This window comes from Carassius carassius, chromosome 25, assembly GCF_963082965.1.
Source record: "Carassius carassius chromosome 25, fCarCar2.1, whole genome shotgun sequence".
Lineage (NCBI taxonomy): Eukaryota > Metazoa > Chordata > Actinopteri > Cypriniformes > Cyprinidae > Carassius > Carassius carassius.
In genome coordinates this window covers 19,867,245-19,884,779 of record NC_081779.1, presented here as the reverse complement: position 1 = coordinate 19,884,779, position 17,535 = coordinate 19,867,245, and the positions used below count along the sequence as shown (strand labels likewise).

The following is a 17,535-nucleotide window of genomic DNA, read 5'->3' as shown; positions in this document are numbered from 1 at the left end:
TTTTTATCTATCTATATATAATAGAGATAATCCTGTAGCTCAATTGGTAGAGCATTGCACTATTAAGCACAAGGTTGGGGGTTCGATTCCCCAGGAACACATGATAGGTAAAAATTGATAGCCTGAATGTACTGTAAGTCGCTTTGGATAAAAGTGTCTGCTAAATGCATAAATTTAATTTAATATATATATATAGCCATAAAAACTAATTTTTACTGGAAAGTTTAATATGAACTTAACTCAGTTTTACTAGTCAAAATGAAGTAAAGTGGTTTTAATGTGAACAGATGATATTTACTGAACACTGAGAGCTCATCTGGAGGGTCATATGCCCATGCAGCTGCAGTGCACCGAGTATATGAGAGAGAGAGAGAGAGAGAGAGGGAGAGAGAGAGAGAGAGAGAGAGAGAGAGGGAGAAGGAGAGAGAGAGAGAGAGAGAGAGGTGGGAGGGTCCATTATTGATTTCCAGGGTGGGCATGCTGATGCATTATCAAACAAACCACACAAAGGACTTTATCTTGTCCACTGGCCCGTAAAACCTGATGGCAATTTTTGATCAATGTGTGTTTTATTCTACTTCATATTTAGTGGGGGTTCAATATTCAATACATGGTTTGTATCACTGTAGTGCATGATAGTATAAAGGATCAGTCAGAATAACAGAGAATTAGGATTGCTTAATGAAAAAAAAATAGTATGTTAAAATCCAAAAATAAACTAGAGAGAGAGAGATGTACTTATAAAATAATGTAATATTATGTGTTATATAATAGTATGTATAATATATATATATAAATTAGTGCATGAAAGTATGATATAGAAAAAACAGTCAGGACAAAATATGAACTGTATACATTATGTCTAAATTTAATATTAGATGATCTTACGCAATATATAGACATACACCCGCGCGCACACACACAGACACACACACACACACACACACATATATATATATATATATATATATATATATATATATATATATATATATATATATATATATATATATATATATATAATACTTTTTTTAAGTGATTTATACATCATTCATACAATGTATTTTTGACGTCGTCACAGTATCTACATTTCAAGCCAAGGGTGTGGTCTGCAGGCGGCGAATACTCTTTTCTAATTACAAACCCTCTGATATTTTACAGCAAAAACTCTTGCACACATAAAGATGCAGTCGTCTGTGTGAGATCCCTTTCACCTGCTCACCAGCCGGCTGACCTGAATTACACGCTTCAGTGAGCTGTCTATCGTCCTTATCTCACTCTAACTAGACAGCAGGAGACAAATGCTTACGAGGTCTGGAAACACTCAATATCACAGCACTAAACCTCCAATTTACGGAAGAAATGGTTTGCTCAGGTAATTACTAATTAAAGCCCCCTACACCAAAATCAGCCAGCCAGAGGGCTTTTAATCCTGGCGGGAGTGAACACAGTGATTCACTCACTTCTTCTCCATCCTCTGTTTGTGAGGGATTAATAAGCTCATCAGGGAGCAAGAAGGAGTTGATCAGATTTTTCCAGGCTCCTCTGGGCGGAGTGTGAAGAAAGTAGGTTGAAGCTGGAAAGCATAAAAGCAGTTTGAAATCTAGCTGAAAAAACCCCAAGCGTTCACGGTTTGATAACATCTACACAGCACTGCTTTCAAGACATTGATTTATAACTTAAATGCACTGGCCTTGATAAATGCTGCCTTTTGTGTTCAAAAAAATGCATATGTATTAATGGTCTTCATGTAGCCGTCACTGATGTTTGTATTATTTCGGTTTATTTGGTCTTAAGCACTTATTGCCGAAAAAGAAAAAATGATTCTGAAGCTGGGGATGAGGAATGATTGTGGTGGGAACAATGTAGCTGTCGTAAACCGCCATCTGGCCTTGGGTTTTCTCTGGTATTGCCGACTCACTCCCCGCACACACACCCTCACTAGTCAAACTCAGAGTAAAAATGGATTCCAATAAATAATGTAACACTGAAGGCTGGGTGGTGGGGGATGGTGGAGCTTGTGGTGAACATTGTCTTGTAGGAAACCAGAGCATGTGAGGACACGGCTGCTGGTTTTTCCTTAGAAAGCTCAAATGAAAACAAAGTGCTGTTAAGACTTGTTTCATTCATTCATTCATTCATTCATGTAATTATTTATTTATTTAATGCTTTTGGACTCCCCCAGATTCATAATTTTCATTTGCATTTCTTATATAAACTGTATATATAATAAAAATATTAAATTGTAATTCAAAATATATACTAAATCTCAATTTAAATTCTAAATATATTCCAATATGATTCTTTAGCTACACATTTCATATTTTTTTCACTTCTTGTTCTGCTAAAATTGTATAATAGTGTCACTGCTAAAATTTTTGTCAATATTTTTAGTCTAATACCTAGATGATTTGGGTTATTTTCTGCAACATTAACGATGCTGTCCCGGAAAATCATTCATCGTTCATTCAAAACAGCAAGAGAGAATCTGGGTCAATACTTTTGTTTGATGTGTCTCCCCACAGCATACAAAGAGAAGATGAAGGAGCTTTCCCTCGTCTCCCTCATCTGCTCCTGTCTCTACCCAGAGGCACGCAAGAACATCATGAGTGAGTTTGAAGGTAGGAAATGAAAATATCATACTAGTAATGAGAAGTTGTGTAAACAGAATTTACAACAATATGCTGTGCTTTATAGTGCTTATTCTATCTGATGTTCATAACATAACTTTTTATTGGCCTGTTTGTCTACCAGCAACATACACATTTATTATCTTAACAGCTAATATAGATCAATAAATGTCTGATAAATGTGCAGAATGGCTGTATAAGTTACACGAGCTCATTTCACGAGCAGGAGGCAGTTGGTGCATTTTATTGCATGGATCCGGAGGCTCACACTCCACCAATGTGTAGAAGGATATTTGCTGCCTGACATACTGCAGTTCCTACACTGCATTTATTTCACATTTATGTCTGTGTTTAGACATGGAGGTTAAGCCCATTAATAAGCGGGCTTCTGGCCAGGCCTTTGAGGTCATCCTGAAGCCACCCTCTCCCATGGCTGACGGCTCTTACAGCATCACTACACCTCCCAAAAAGAGGGACATGTCCCTGGAGGATATCCAGAAGAAGCTGGAGGCAGCAGAGGACAGGAGGAGAGTGAGTTGCCCATTCATTTGTATTATATATATGAGTATATAACTTATGTTTGCATTTTATTAAAAGTTTTTACTGTTTTATTTAATAACTGATAAACGGTTGATTCTTATGACTCTGCCCCACTCTTCCTCTCCAGTCCCAGGAGGCTCAAGTCCTGAGGGCGCTGGCTGAGAAACGTGAGCATGAGCGGGACGTCCTGCTGAAAGCCATGGAGGAGAACAGCAACTTCAGTAGGATGGCAGAGGAGAAACTCATCATGAAGATGGAGCAGATCAAGGAGAACCGTGAAGCCCTCATTGCAGCCATGCTGGAACGACTGCATGAGAAGGTAAATATTAATCTCTTATGCTGCATTTATTTAATAAAAAATACAGTCAAAACAGGGTGATATTGTAATGAGTCATTACAATTTAAGTAACTTATTTATTGAATGTATTTTAAAATGTAATTTGTTCCTGATGCAAAGCTCTATTTTCAGCATCATAACTCCAGTCTTCAGTGTCACATGATTCTTCAGAAATCATTCTAATATGCTGATTTTTTTGCTCAAAAAACATTTCTTATTATCATCAATGTTGAAAACAGTTGTGCTGTTAAATATTTAATGTGGAAACAGTGATATTTTTTTTCAAGAGTGTTTGATGAATAGAAAGTTAAAAAGTTTGAAATTTATTTCGCACAGCATTTAGGCTTAGTAATTTCAATAAAAAAACAAACAAACACAAGTATTAAAATTAAATGCATAATTTATCCCACACTACTTTTATGCTACCACCAATTTTAAAATCTCCTTGAGAAACTTGCATGCTGTAACCGTGAAAATGATCTGACATTGTGATTTTTACAAGATAGAATATAAAACAAGCAAAAAAATATATTTTATCTAATCAATCAATCAAAGAATAAAATAAGTAAATACGAATCTAATCTGATTTTCTGTCACAAGAGGGCGCTACTGTTCATTGCTTTACAAAGGACACCACTGCTACCAAAAGCATTTTTAAATATAAATGTTGTTTATTTTAATCAACAGTATATCATCTTTAAGCTATAAACTGTAATGTTTATGTTAATTTGGTGTTTTATTTCTCTATGTGCTTTCAGGAGAAGCACGCTCAGGAGGTGCGCAGAAACAAGGAGCTGAGGGAAGAGTTGACAGCATGAACACATCTCTCTAGACCCACTGTCCCATCAGCCCACAACACCCCCGTCCCCTTACCTGCGACCTCCCATCCCCAGAGAAACCCCCTCTCGCCCCGCCATCGCTGCACCATGTAGAAAAGAGCCTCTGGCACCCTGCCCCCCTGCCCTGCCCCGCCCAGACGAAGGGAATCGACCCCGCCCCTTCACCAACAGCATCCTCCCTCATATAGTCCAGAAGATAAAAGGAACACCATTTACTGCAGAAAAAAGAAATGTTTTTGATCAATTTGAAACCAGTTAAAGTGGGTGTGGTTTTTTTGTAAATACTTCCTATTTGTTTTATATGAGACGATGAAAAGTATTGCGGTGTGCTATTTTATAAGTTTCTCTCTGTATCTTTCTCTTTCAGTGGATGTACTTGTTTCCTCTCTCTCTCTCTCTCTCTCTCTCTCTCTCTATCAGATCTGCTACAGTTTCTCTTGTACAAGGCTTTAGTGTTTGTGAGTTTGCTGGCTAGCGATGTCTTCTCTAAACCAAACAATCATTTTAGTGTCTCTATGTCCATGTGGAGAGAGTAAAAGCCGCCACAGTACAGTAAACACAGCTTTAACGGTCACTATCATTGCATTCCCAACAATTTCTAGCAATTTCTTCATACATTCACCTGGTATAAAGTCACAACACACAGACACACACACTTATATGAACCCAGTCAGCATGGTTTAATAAAAAACGACATGTTGCTTGAGAGGAACTGTGGTTGGAGCCACACTGAAGTCATGTGATGTCTCTTGACCCGTGCTTGACCATGGTCTGGGTTGCATTAATGCTGACACGTAGCATCAAGTTAACCTTAAATTCCTGAGAATTGCTTAAAGTTCTCAATTCTGATTCTTCATAGATTTAGGGGATTTCAGGTGATATAAATGGATGCTGTGTGTAAATGTGTGTGTGTCAAGAGCAGTGTGGGTGGACGGTGTTACCATGTGCCATGCAAAGTGGCTTTAATGTCACAAACCTGCCCATGCTCATCTTTCACTTCCAGCTGTGTTTTATTCCCTTCACACATGTAACTTTGGGAGCATAAACTGTGGTAAATAAAGGCTTAGGGTTCTTGAAATGAGAATATCTGTCTTTGCCTCCATTTTTATTTCATACAACATACATTAAACATAAACACATAATTTCATTTCAAGTTTAAGAGCCATGCTGTAGGCCACAAAAAGTGAATAAGCAAACGTGTGAAACTACCTGAAGTGTAATACCATAGTTTACCAACAGATGGCAATACATGATTTTGCAAGAAAACATTAATTAGTTCGCGAGAAGATACTATTAATCTGTTTCTGCTGCATAGTATGGGAACTTACGCATATAATGCAAGCATGTGACCTATTCAATTTGCTTTCAGAACGTGCAGTTTACAATATAGTTTACTGTGTTATGTATCTCGTAAAGCAATGTGTTGGTCGCGTTTTGATTTACATTTTTAATGACTTTATTGACTTTCAAAAACTGGCAATTTACCTAAAATGATAATAAAAAGCAACAGAAACATGCATTTCAAAGAGGTCACGTGATAATAATGCTACTTTAAACACGAATAATTACTTATTAGGCAGTATACAGTTGCTAGTATTCAATTTCAAACGTGGCCTTAGACAGTACAGTAGTTTAGTAGTAGCTGTGCAGAATTACTGCATATGCACAGCATAGGCTATGTTGCCTTTTATTTAATTTTTTTAATATCTGAAACAGATATTCAAATATATGCATATACATACATTGTCTTTGCTTGACCTAATTATGTGACAATACATGTTTAATTCAGTGAGTTGCATCAAACCATCATCTTGGACATGCTTAATTTTGCAATCACTTTTGTGTAAAAGCTTCATGAGAAAAATTGTGAATTATTTCTGGACCATTCATGTTGAATTTTGGGATATAGTACCTAGAACTGTATGATGTGTCGCATACTGCACATTTTGACAAATTTAATAGGTCATCCACTATTTTATGCATGCAGACAATTTGCATACAGCATACTGGATAAATATTATAGGTAGTATGCTATTCCAACCCTAGTCATTGCTGCTACATTATCTCCTTAATATTTCAGGTTAAGGAAATCCGACCATCCCATCTCGGGGGTTCTTCATGCGGGGTGGATGAGTGGAAAAACATGCAATAAATGCCTCTAAAATAGATTTAGCGTCAGCTAGAGAAATAAAGAATTGTGTTGGCAGAGTGCTGTGTGTAGGTGGGAATCTCTTTTACGGCTTTGGCTGGAAGTCATGGTACCCGTGGTGGTGTGGGAGAGCACCACACCAGGAGCTCAGTGAGATGCTGTGATTGCTTTGGGACAAAGCTGCACTGTGCGGCCCTCTCCTCCCACATTTCCATCTCTCTTGTTCCTTCTTTTCCCTCTCCATACCTCTCTCTTTCCTCCCTGTGCAGTCCAGGCCAACCAGACTGCCATTGTCCAGGATATCCCTTGGCTGTTAATGACTTCCTGGATACATACAGAGGCCACCGAGAGGCCCCTGGGCCATGTTTGATATCAGTTTAAAACCCATACAGGCACTGGTTCAAGCCCTATAGAAATATGCAGTGCCTCATCTCGCTGCCATGAAAGGAATTATTCATCCCAAAAGCATTAAATGGGTGACTGGAACATTTCAAACACGCCAACGATTCCGGACGATGAAAACATGAATGTAGTTTTCTTAGACTGTTTACATATAAAGTTCTCAGACTGTGAGGTTTGCCCTAACAACATTTTGATTTAGATGTCTGGCATTTTGAAACCAAAAAAAAAAAAAAAAAAGATTCATTTTGATTGGAAATGCTCCAGTTTTAAATTTCTGGCTGATGCCAATAAGATTGTAAATAATGTAAATAATCTTCATGCAATGGCTAATATTTAAAAAGGGCCAAACATTTAAATTATATTATAATTATAGTAAAAATTCACATTTTTTTAATCTGAATTAATTTCAAATTAATAAAAAAATATATTAAAATGAATTGAATTTATGCATCACAACATTTTAATGTACAGGGGAAAAAACAGTTATTATTTTTTTGATTTGTCAAAAATGCATGAATTTTAAATGAAAATCAATCATTTTAAATGGTGCATTTATGAATATTAAATGCTGAACTACACCTATGCATCAAAAATTGTAATGAACAGTATGATAATTTGTTTTTTCTTTTCATTAGTTGTTTAAAAATTACATTTTAAATTTTTATTAATTGTAAAGTGTAACTGTTATGGTACCACCATATTCACATTTGAAATTTTGAATGTATCATTGTCAAAAAAATAAAAACAGGACATAAACACACAAGTCTAGGGTTATTAGCTACACTTATCATTTTATTATAGGAAAGTCACACAGGTTAGTGAGGGACAGGCACAGTACCACACCATTTCTTCCAGTATTATCTATTCCCCTAGTCTCATTTGATTTGCCAGTGCAAATTCACTATTACCACAAAACAATCTGGTTTTCCAAAACACTCCTCAAGTAACTAAGAGAGAGTGAGAGAGATGATTTGTTGCATGAAGGGGGAACATATCCATGTGAGTAAACAACCTTAAACCCAAGAGTGCCTTTGCTACAATTAAATTAGTGCAGTTTTGAGAGATTGTCTATCTAGATTGTCTCTGTAAAGGTTTAGCAGTGGTCTGTCCCTGCAAAATTCATAACATTAAAAAAAAAACACCACAGGTCACTGACCAAAATGACTTAAAATCTTTATAAAAATAAAGTACTCATCAAGTTCAGCTGTCATACAGATTTGGTTGCATATGTTTCATATCGCATAAATCAATGTCATCTTTATTGCAAAATATTTCAATTTCATGGAAAATCTGAACAGATTTTCTAAAATAAATAAATAAAATAGTCAGATTTCATTCGGTTACAGATCCTGCCTTTTATTCTGAAGGAGACCATTTAGGAAGCAAATATATGTTTCATGTCATCAAAGCACTCCTTTACTATCTTTAACATAAATAAAGGGATAGTTCACCAAAAAAAAATTTGCTTTACCATAATGTCATTCCTATATGACTTTCTTTTGAAGATTGTTGGTAATCAAATGGTTTTGGGTCCCACTGGCTTCCCTAATATGGATAAAAATACAATCTTCCATAGAAGAAAGACAACATGAGGGTCAGTAAACGATGACAAAATTTTCATTTTGGGGTGAACTGTCTCTTTAAATGGACATTTGGTTTGAGTTTAACTCCATTAACACCCATTTAGTGATGCATCTCATCTGCTTTTGCTCCAAATTACCTCTCTCTCTCTCTCTCTCTGTCTCTCTCTGTCTCTCTCTCTCTCAGCATACCTTGCTCCACTGAGAGACAAAAGAACTAGATTTTCTCAAAACTGATGTACGAGAACCCAACCATCTCCAGAACTCATCTCTGCTCAAACCGAGACAGGACAGGGTAATTAGAATAAGTACTTTGGATCTGTATTCGCTTTTACCCTTTGTACAAGTCTGCGGTTCTGTCCAACTCTTCAAAATAGTCAGATGTTACAGAAAATGATTCATTTCTAACTGACTGTCTGTCCTCAGCGTTCATGTTTTTGAGTTCAGAAGGCCCCTATTTCCATGCTCCAAGGCCTGTAGGGCTTCCCCAGGCTGCTGGAGGGAGCTGCGGGGCCCAGAGAGCTCTGAGACAGCAGAGGAAATGTGCTCAGCGGGATGGGAAAAGCCGACAGGCTCGAAAGTGAGGTCAGGAGGGGTGGAGAAAGCTTGGATGTAGTAGGCGGTGTGAGCCCAGGGGGCAGGGTCGGCGGCACCCGCAGCGATCCTGTCCGCCCTGCCTCAGAAATCACCGTGCCAGTCAGCCTGCTGGGGGCGTGTGGCTCTGTGGAGGGGGCGGATGGAGATGAGGAGGAGGGCGATGAAGAACTGGACAATGGAGGGCTGCTGGTGCTGCGAGGCTGCTGCAGGAGGAGGTGGTGAGCCAGGTGTCCGGGCGGTGTCCCGAATGCAGAGCCCCATGTCAAGTGGCCCAAACTCGAATGAGCTTCTCTCTGGGAGGCATAACTGTTCAGGTGCGAAACCAGGCGGATGCGGAGGGGGTCGGTGTTATCCAGGCCCTCGATGATACTGAGGTAACGTGCCGTCTCCGCCAGACATTCACGGAAACCCAAACCACGGTAATCCATGGCCAGAGCATGAGCATCAAAGTAGCCTGTGTAAGAGAGAACGAGTACGGTTGAGCGCTCTGATCTGAAAATCATTACTGCTTATGACAGGAAACACTATAGTTCTCACTGGGAGTGGCTGAGAGTGAAACTGAAATGATGCTAGATAAACCACTGGGATTAAAAGACACTTTACACATCTAGTTCATCCTGTTTCAGTCGTGCAGGGGTTAGTAATTATTTTCACTCTGGGAATTTCCTTGAGCAGATTCCAAAACATTGGATGAGCTCATAATGCAAGGTTGTGTTCAACAATAAACCTAGCAAGGTTTTAAATCAGATTTTTAGTAAGAGTTTATAAGTCATTAGAGAATATTATAATGAATAAAAGAGCATCAGTTAATGTATGTTAAAGTAGTGAAACATTTTAGGCATATAAAAAGCATATCCTTATTATAGTTGTAATATAAAACCAAATCTGAATATATACATATATTCATGTTTATGAATCAAATTTATACTCAGTGTGTTTTCTTTAAATAAATGTTAGTTATAGAATCTTATCTTACCTTTTCCTCCAGCTGCATGAAGCATCTTTAAATGGTCTACGGTCATCTGTAAAATTTCAGCTTTTTCCAGTTTAGCAGAGCCCTGAGAACAAGAACAAATGTGTTGATGAGTTATGAGGTAAGACTAGATATGTACTGAATGCTGTGTGGCTCTATTATGAATAAGAATACTTCGGATGATGAAGAGTTTTTATTTTATTTTTTATCCATTTTAAAACCCACATGCCACATTCATGTTTTGGTTTCACACATTTCTGGAAGACGTTTATACCAAAAATTTCATAACTCAAATTGTCAAGTGGTCCCAATCAATTATAAATGTTTTCCTTGCACCTTGAATATACATGTACAACATTTATATCATTCAATTTTGAGGAGTTGACTTGCAAAACCCAAGACAATGGTTTCCTGCCTGTTGGTTATGCCACAATTGAGTTTTATTTAAACAGTTATTTATTTATTTCAAATAATAATACTATTTTTAAACGAAATTGCTTCACTATTTTTGTTAATGGAATAATACAAGATTGAGTCAAACTAATGGCAGCATTTTCTTTTTCAATAAGTTCAGCCAGTAATGAGACTTATAATAAGTGAATAAACGTGAAAAAAAGTGATTGACACTCACCTGTTTCTCGAACGCGCTGGGCACCAGCCTGCGCAGCTCCGACAGACTGTTGTTTATCCGGTCCCTGCGGCGCTTCTCGATGATCTGTCCAAACGGATTGTGAAATCATTATTGACAGTCATTTAAGAACAGTACAGTCATTGATTCAGCATCACGGATGCATTTTTCCGAATTATTCACATATGAAAAATGCTCTTACCCCTCTACGACGTTTTCTCGCTTGCACTTGAGAGGTTGTGGATGGAGACACTGATCCGTGGGGAGAATTCACACTGCTTTAAAAACAAAATATACATAAGATAAATATGAACACAGTAAATATGATATTCTTTATAAAATATGATATTGATAAACATCTAAACGAAACTTTTTTTACAGTTAATATTCCACACAAATATATGGGGTCAGACATGACAGATTTGAAATGATATCTCAATTCTGTGCGCGATACAAATTAAAAGGGCGCACATTACATTTTATGGCCGTTTTGTTTCAAGTTCAACGTTTCATTATAGCCTACTTAAAATAAGCAAAAAAAATCACAGCTAACTTACGCATTTTCGTCAGCACTCTCCTTCTCCACTTCGATATTCTCATCAAGCTCACTGTCTGAGGAGCTAAAGTCGTGATTTCTTTTCATTTTCCGATAACTTTACAGAGCGTATCCTCAGCGTGTGTCAGGTGAGACAGAAGTTCGTTCGTATGAACCGACAAGCTTTCCCACGGTATCATTTCAACGCCGCAGCTCGCCAAGACAGGCGTGGTTAAGAGCGTGGGCAGCCAATCAACGAACAAGTCTGAGATTGAGTGACATGTCGGTTGTCCACGTCCCAGTTTAGCCCCGCCCTCTTATTGAATATGCTTAACAAAGGGCCAATAAAATGTTCGTCCGTGAGCGCGGAGCTCCGCCCCCGGGTTCCGCCGGCGCTTGTGTTGTCTAGTCCCGCTAAAGGAGTGGCTGGCCGGCTGTCAGCACGCGCGGGCCGTGGGAAAGTTTCTTAGCTGAGCGCTGATAACCAATCAGGGGCGACGGCCGTCTCCGGCGCTGGAATGAATGGGGCAATTGGTTGGGGCGACGGGCGGTCTGCGAGAGAGCGTGTGAACCTGTAATCTAATACTAACTCATCCGAAGTAGTGCAGTGTGTATGAGGAAGCCACCAAGTCTAAATGTGCTCCATGAAGCTCAAACATGTACCTTCTGTGACGCCATTCCGAAAGGTGCACTGCAATTGAAACCGACCAGTCCTTTAAATGATCCAAAAAGTACACAGAAGGGTTTTACACTTACAATAAGCACGTAAAAATACATTTTATGTTACTGCAGTATGTTAATTTAATAAATACAATATTACATTAATAATTAATAAATACAAAAACCTATATATATATATATATATATATACAAATGTAAAAATACAATTAAAAAAATATAAAAACAATAAAAATTTTCATTTATATGCATTTCTGATCTAAAATATTGATAAAATGTATACATATTAATTGTATAAAAATCTGAAATATAAAAAGTATATAACCACATAATACATAACCACTGAATTTGAATTCTATATCTGGATCTATGTTCTAACTCGTTTCAAATTCAGTACTTCTGTATTTCTGCAAATTACAACAAATATAATTACAATTAATAATATTCTGCCATTCAAGAACTACTGCACACCTTTGAAGTTATCACAAGTTATTAAACAAAAATGTTCACACATTTAAGCAAATATGAAAACCATCATATATTGAGTCCTTTTGACAGAGGCTACATGAGCTTCAGGAAGAGCTACTGATGAAAAAAACAGAGCTGGTAGACGTTGATGTGTGCTGCTGACCGATACACCACAGCTGGATCCTTATCAGCTCATGCACATCACGCTTAATTGTCATCAGTTCTGCATACATGAATGAGAGGAAGCTCTTTAGCTGATTTCATGTTGTTATTGCTACCAACTTCGGCTCGACGGCATGGATGAACTTCCTTGTGTTTGCCTCTGACAGGGGTGGCAGTGGAGTGGAGGATGGGCCGTTGTGTTTTTAGGCATATATGTGTTTTTCTAGATGCATGGGGGTGGCTCTTTTGGTCACTGTAACTCAAGTTCACAGAGGTTTCCCACGCTGTTATTTTCAGCTGACGTTCGTCTTTGTTCTTGCGTCTCATCACATGTTGTGATTAGTGCTCCCTTTTGAAGGTGTGGGCCCACAACACAACAGTATTTCCCCCCACAAAGCATGCCAAAGCCTCTTCTCATTCCAAGCTTGAGGTTTTTGCTCCTCTGAGTGGGTCTCCATGTCGCCATGCTTTCATTTCAGACTCTTTATGTCTATGCCAAGAAGCCTAGTCTACCCACAAGGAGGGCAGACGATGGTTTAAAATGGACATGCTGCTTTTTAGGAGTTATGTCTTGGTCTATCTGGATCTCATTTATCAGCATCAGTGTTTCTAATGCATCACAAGTAGCAAAACAGCTTGTTTTAAAATGCACTGTGTTTGAGAAAAGAGGGCAACAGGTTTCTGATTGCATCCCTGCAGACTGTCTGGCCACCGCTGCCTCACGCTGCGCCGTGGCGTCATGCACTTTGCGCAGACAGATGTTCACGTCCCTGAAACAGTGTGTTAAACAATCCTGTGCTCCTCAGGAGGAGCAGCAGGGGAACATTGTTTATAAATAGCTATGCATTGAATCCGCACAGAAGAGGAAGAGCGGCTTTGTTTCTCTCACTGAGAGAGGAAGTGGAGCTTAATTCTCTGAGATACATGTGACACCTTGCATTGTGCCATTCGGGAATGTTTGTGGGAGTGTGTCTGTGTGTATTTACACACATAGAGACGGATTATACTCTCATCCGAGTGGCAAAGATGCTTTTCAAGTCACCCGACTTCAGTTCACAAGCACTGCGAGAGCTTTCCTCTTCCATTTCCAGTAAAATGACACATCTGTGTGTTTTTACGGAGATGGAAGTCTTGTAATGATGATCTATCGGAAGTCAGCTCCCATATTTTTGTCCTTTTCTCCAATGGCCTTGCATTATCTCAGCGACGCCCTGTGACAGTCGACGTTTGTGTATTCAAAGCTTTAAATGGTTTTCCCTTATTTTGTCTTCCCTAAGAATTGGAACAAGGATGCTTTGATGGCTATTGTCAGCTTAAGGCTGGAATACATGACTTTTGGTCAGATTTACAGTCTTAAGGGAGTCAAAGGAAGCTGACGAAAGTCAGAGTCGAGAGATTTGACAGAAAATCTTGTGTATGATGAAACCAGTCTCAGATTTTCTAGCTTCAGACTGAATCTGTCTAGTCAGAGGATATCAGACATATTTGGTATTTTGGGCAATTTTAAGACACTTTGTTATTTGTCATGCATCTCCTTGCAACAAGACACATGCTTCTGCATGAGTTTGTTGTATTTGAAACAACTTGAAAGTCATTTTTTAATGATCTCCATTTTTCGGCAAGTGTGTGATTCCTAGTCTTTTAAAACTCTGTTCAGATTTAAAAGTCTTGTAGTGTATTCCAGCCTTTAGCTGTTGTTCTAGGCAGAAATTTTTAGTTATTTACAGCTGTTAAATCCTGTTGGGGTGGTTATTATAAAACTATGTCATTTTTAGGTGTGCAATGAAAGATTTTTGATGGATTCTTTGGTCATTGATATGAGGTTGATATTGGCTCACACACATAAGGCGCAGTTGCTTGTAATTAGGTGTTTTAAGTTGAAGAGTGACTCGAGGTGGGTGGTCATCAACATGAACACATCAGCCACGGGACTGTGGTCAGGGAGGAAAAGAGTCTATGAACTCTCCTGCTTTCATCTTCTCCTGTCTGCATAGTTAGTGGTGTGTGTGGAGAGTGTGTGTCTGTAAGTAAGATATAGCAAAGCTTTGACAGACAGATTGCAAAATGCATTCAAAATGCCATTCAAAGATTTGGGGTCAGTAACTTTCTTTAATTTCTTTATTTATCAAAGATGCATTAAATTGATCAGTGAAGACATTTATAAAATTACAAAAGATTTATATTTTAAATAAATGCTGTTCTTCTGAGAAAACAATACTAGTAATTAGCAAAGATTCTCTTAAGAGATTCTGAAGTGATCTCAACATTATCTCAAACTGTGTTAAAGATACAAAAGTCAGTATGACTTCAAGAATTAAATTAGAAATTTTCTCTACATTTTCCAACACCAAATAATATGCTGTGCTGTTCATATTAATTTTATTACGCTACAGTTCTACTCTTTGTGGATTTGTAGGAGAAACACCTCAGACAAAGTTCATGTTTAAGCTTCAGCATTACTATGTGGACAGATGAGACAGAAAATCTTGGGAAATGCTAGTTTAGATGTCAGGTCTCAACAGACATATTCAAACATATGTATCCAGGCTGACACACACACACACACACAGCCACAGTACTTCTCACGTATGTCGTTTCTAATTTGATAAAGTTAGCAGTGATCAAAACATGCAAGTAGTTAACCTTTGGCCTGAAAAAATGGCAGCACATTGGCTTTTGTGCGGGCAGCCTGGGAGAGCGCCGCCCCGTGACCTGCGTAATGCAGGGGGTCAGAGGGCAAGCTTGTTGACAGCAGTATGAGCTGAGATCTCTAGGGCCTGCCTGAGCTGTGAAATCAATCTCTCAGGGCCAGCAGCAGGGCAGCAGACGCAACCGGAAAAAAGCCCTATGCAGGGGACCGTCCTGCCACCCGTCTCTGTCTGTCTGGAACTACAGAGGGAGTGAAACCTGACAGGGGAAAATATGACGGGGAAAAGTAATCACAGACAGGACAGACACAAGTGACGCTAAGGGAAGAAATACGTGGATGAGAATATAGTATGTAGTATGAATGAAGAAATACAGGTGGACTTACTTTATAATTAACCTTTATAATTAAACAAGCCTGATTTCAGGGCCATTGTTTTCCAATTAAGCACATTGTTATCAGTGATGCGCGGGTTGATCCAAAATGAGCGGGTGCCTGCGGTCGCCCGCGGTTATGAGTCATTCAAACATATTTTTAATGATATTCGGGTCGCGGTTGGTCGGGTCCTAGTGTCCTAATACTAGACACATTTTTGAAATACATAGGCCTACAATTCATTGGCTGAATAACTGGCATGAAGATGACGCACGAGCTCATTCTGCACGTAGAGATGGAGGCGGCAAAGAAGACTGCATGGGGAGCAACGTCGCTGTTTTTGATAAAACATGATTTTGACGACTTCATTAAGTTTTGTTTTATAGAAAACTCTTTTTAAAAGATTTTCGTTTTGTTTAAATTGTATCTTAATTTTTATCAATCAGTTGCCCGTATTTAATAAATAAGAAGCAAATATATAGCCTAGCAGACAATGTAATAAGGCGCCGGCACGATCACTTGCATTGCATGTGAACTAAACTCAGTGTGTGCCTCACAGATTTGAGAAATATAGGATATATATTACAGACAGCTTGAAATGTCTTCTTCTAAACGAAAATATTCAAACCAAACGGGCTACTCTGTGATGATGTAATCAATATGAAATGTGCGTTTCTCTCTGGCGTTCATGGCGAGTCTGCATTGTCAACTTCATCTTTGCAGCAACACAGAAAACACCAGTTTATTACTAAACAATAAAATGACTCCTTGCATATTTTCGAACCAGCAGGCCATTCTGGGTTGACCGAGACCCCACGGAATGAGCGAGCGGAGCGGGATATTCAGAACTGTGCTCTCCGCTCACGAGCTCGGATCGGAACAAACCCGAGCCATATATGTCTGCTGACCTTGCAGAAACATACAAATAGACATAGCCCTACTAGACTAATTTAGTACAAATTATGAGCTTACTGACGATTTTTTTATAATTCCTGACAAAATTATAATATATTAAGGTTTGTTGGATTTTTTTTTTTTTTTTTGCCTAGTTAGTTTTGCCTACGTTCCTATGGCCCAATGACGCTACGATGAACATTTACTGCTTTTTAAAAATGCGGGTCAGGAAGCGGGTCGGGTACAATATTTATTTTTTTTATTTTTTGCGGTCCGAGTTGCGGGCGGGTTAGTTGAAAACGTCGGTCGGGTGCGGGTTATTGATAAATTGACCCGCGCATCACTGCTTGTTATAAAACAACATCATGATAATCATAATGCACATACAAAAATCAATATGGTTTCATTATGGGGAACTGAAAAATAAATAAATAATTATGCTATAATGCAAAACATAATTGTTTATATAAAATATATATTTTCAAAATAAAACAGTAAAAGTATGTACTATTCAGCTTTCTTGAATACTTAGTTCTGATTGGTCAACTGCTGCATTCATGTTAGGGTTAGGGTTAGATCTGATCTCTCTTATGTTAGTTTCATTTTGTATCACTCTACGGTCCCTTTCATCTCACATAAAAATAATAATAATCAATATTTTATGTCATTTTATTTATTAAGTAGCTGCATAATAAGTGAGATAATGTACAGTCAGTCATTGTGGCAAAACAAATGTCTTCTGGATGATACAACACCCTTTACCCTTCATGATAGTATTTATTCTATTGACTTTAATTTATGTAATTTGTAAAATTATATAGTAAAATTATTGTATAACAGTAGATTTAAATAAAATAATGGTATCCATACACATTGCAATAATGAGTAAATAATCAGCTAAAAAAATACATTAAAAAATACATTACTTTTTTGTGAAAAAGATATTTTAAATAAAAATATTACGATATACATTTTTATTTGAAAAACATTTTTGTCTTCTGATTTTGGGATTAATTTTGGCCAGTTTTTGTTAGATTCACCCATACAGACCCTATTTTCTGGATCTCAGTTGGACAGTTGCTTTCAATGCAGCCAATGCTT

The 17,535-nt window shown here is 38.1% G+C and overlaps 2 protein-coding genes across 3 annotated transcripts; one reads left to right on the top strand and one right to left on the bottom strand.

The window, feature by feature from the left end:
- Positions 1–2,463: 2,463 nt before the first annotated feature.
- Positions 2,464–5,430, top strand: LOC132104366 (stathmin-2-like). Its single transcript, XM_059509798.1, has 4 exons — positions 2,464–2,621; positions 2,986–3,161; positions 3,298–3,489; positions 4,266–5,430. Exons 1-4 carry the CDS (start codon positions 2,510–2,512, stop codon positions 4,323–4,325), a joined length of 540 nt encoding a protein of 179 aa, XP_059365781.1. The 5' UTR covers positions 2,464–2,509; the 3' UTR covers positions 4,326–5,430.
- Positions 5,431–8,590: 3,160 nt separating this feature from the next.
- On the bottom strand, positions 8,591–11,420 carry LOC132104365 (hairy/enhancer-of-split related with YRPW motif protein 1-like). 2 transcript variants are annotated; one of them, XM_059509797.1, is made up of 5 exons: positions 11,233–11,420; positions 10,878–10,950; positions 10,679–10,762; positions 10,051–10,132; positions 8,591–9,528 (listed from the first exon to the last, which is right to left on the bottom strand). In XM_059509797.1, the coding sequence occupies exons 1-5, from the start codon at positions 11,316–11,318 to the stop codon at positions 8,921–8,923; spliced, it is 933 nt and encodes a 310-aa protein (XP_059365780.1). In that variant the 5' UTR covers positions 11,319–11,420; the 3' UTR covers positions 8,591–8,920. The 2 variants fall into 2 exon arrangements, with proteins under 2 accessions (XP_059365780.1, XP_059365779.1); XM_059509796.1 differs by having other exon boundaries at positions 10,878–10,953; positions 11,233–11,417.
- Between the last annotated feature and the right edge of the window lie 6,115 nt (positions 11,421–17,535).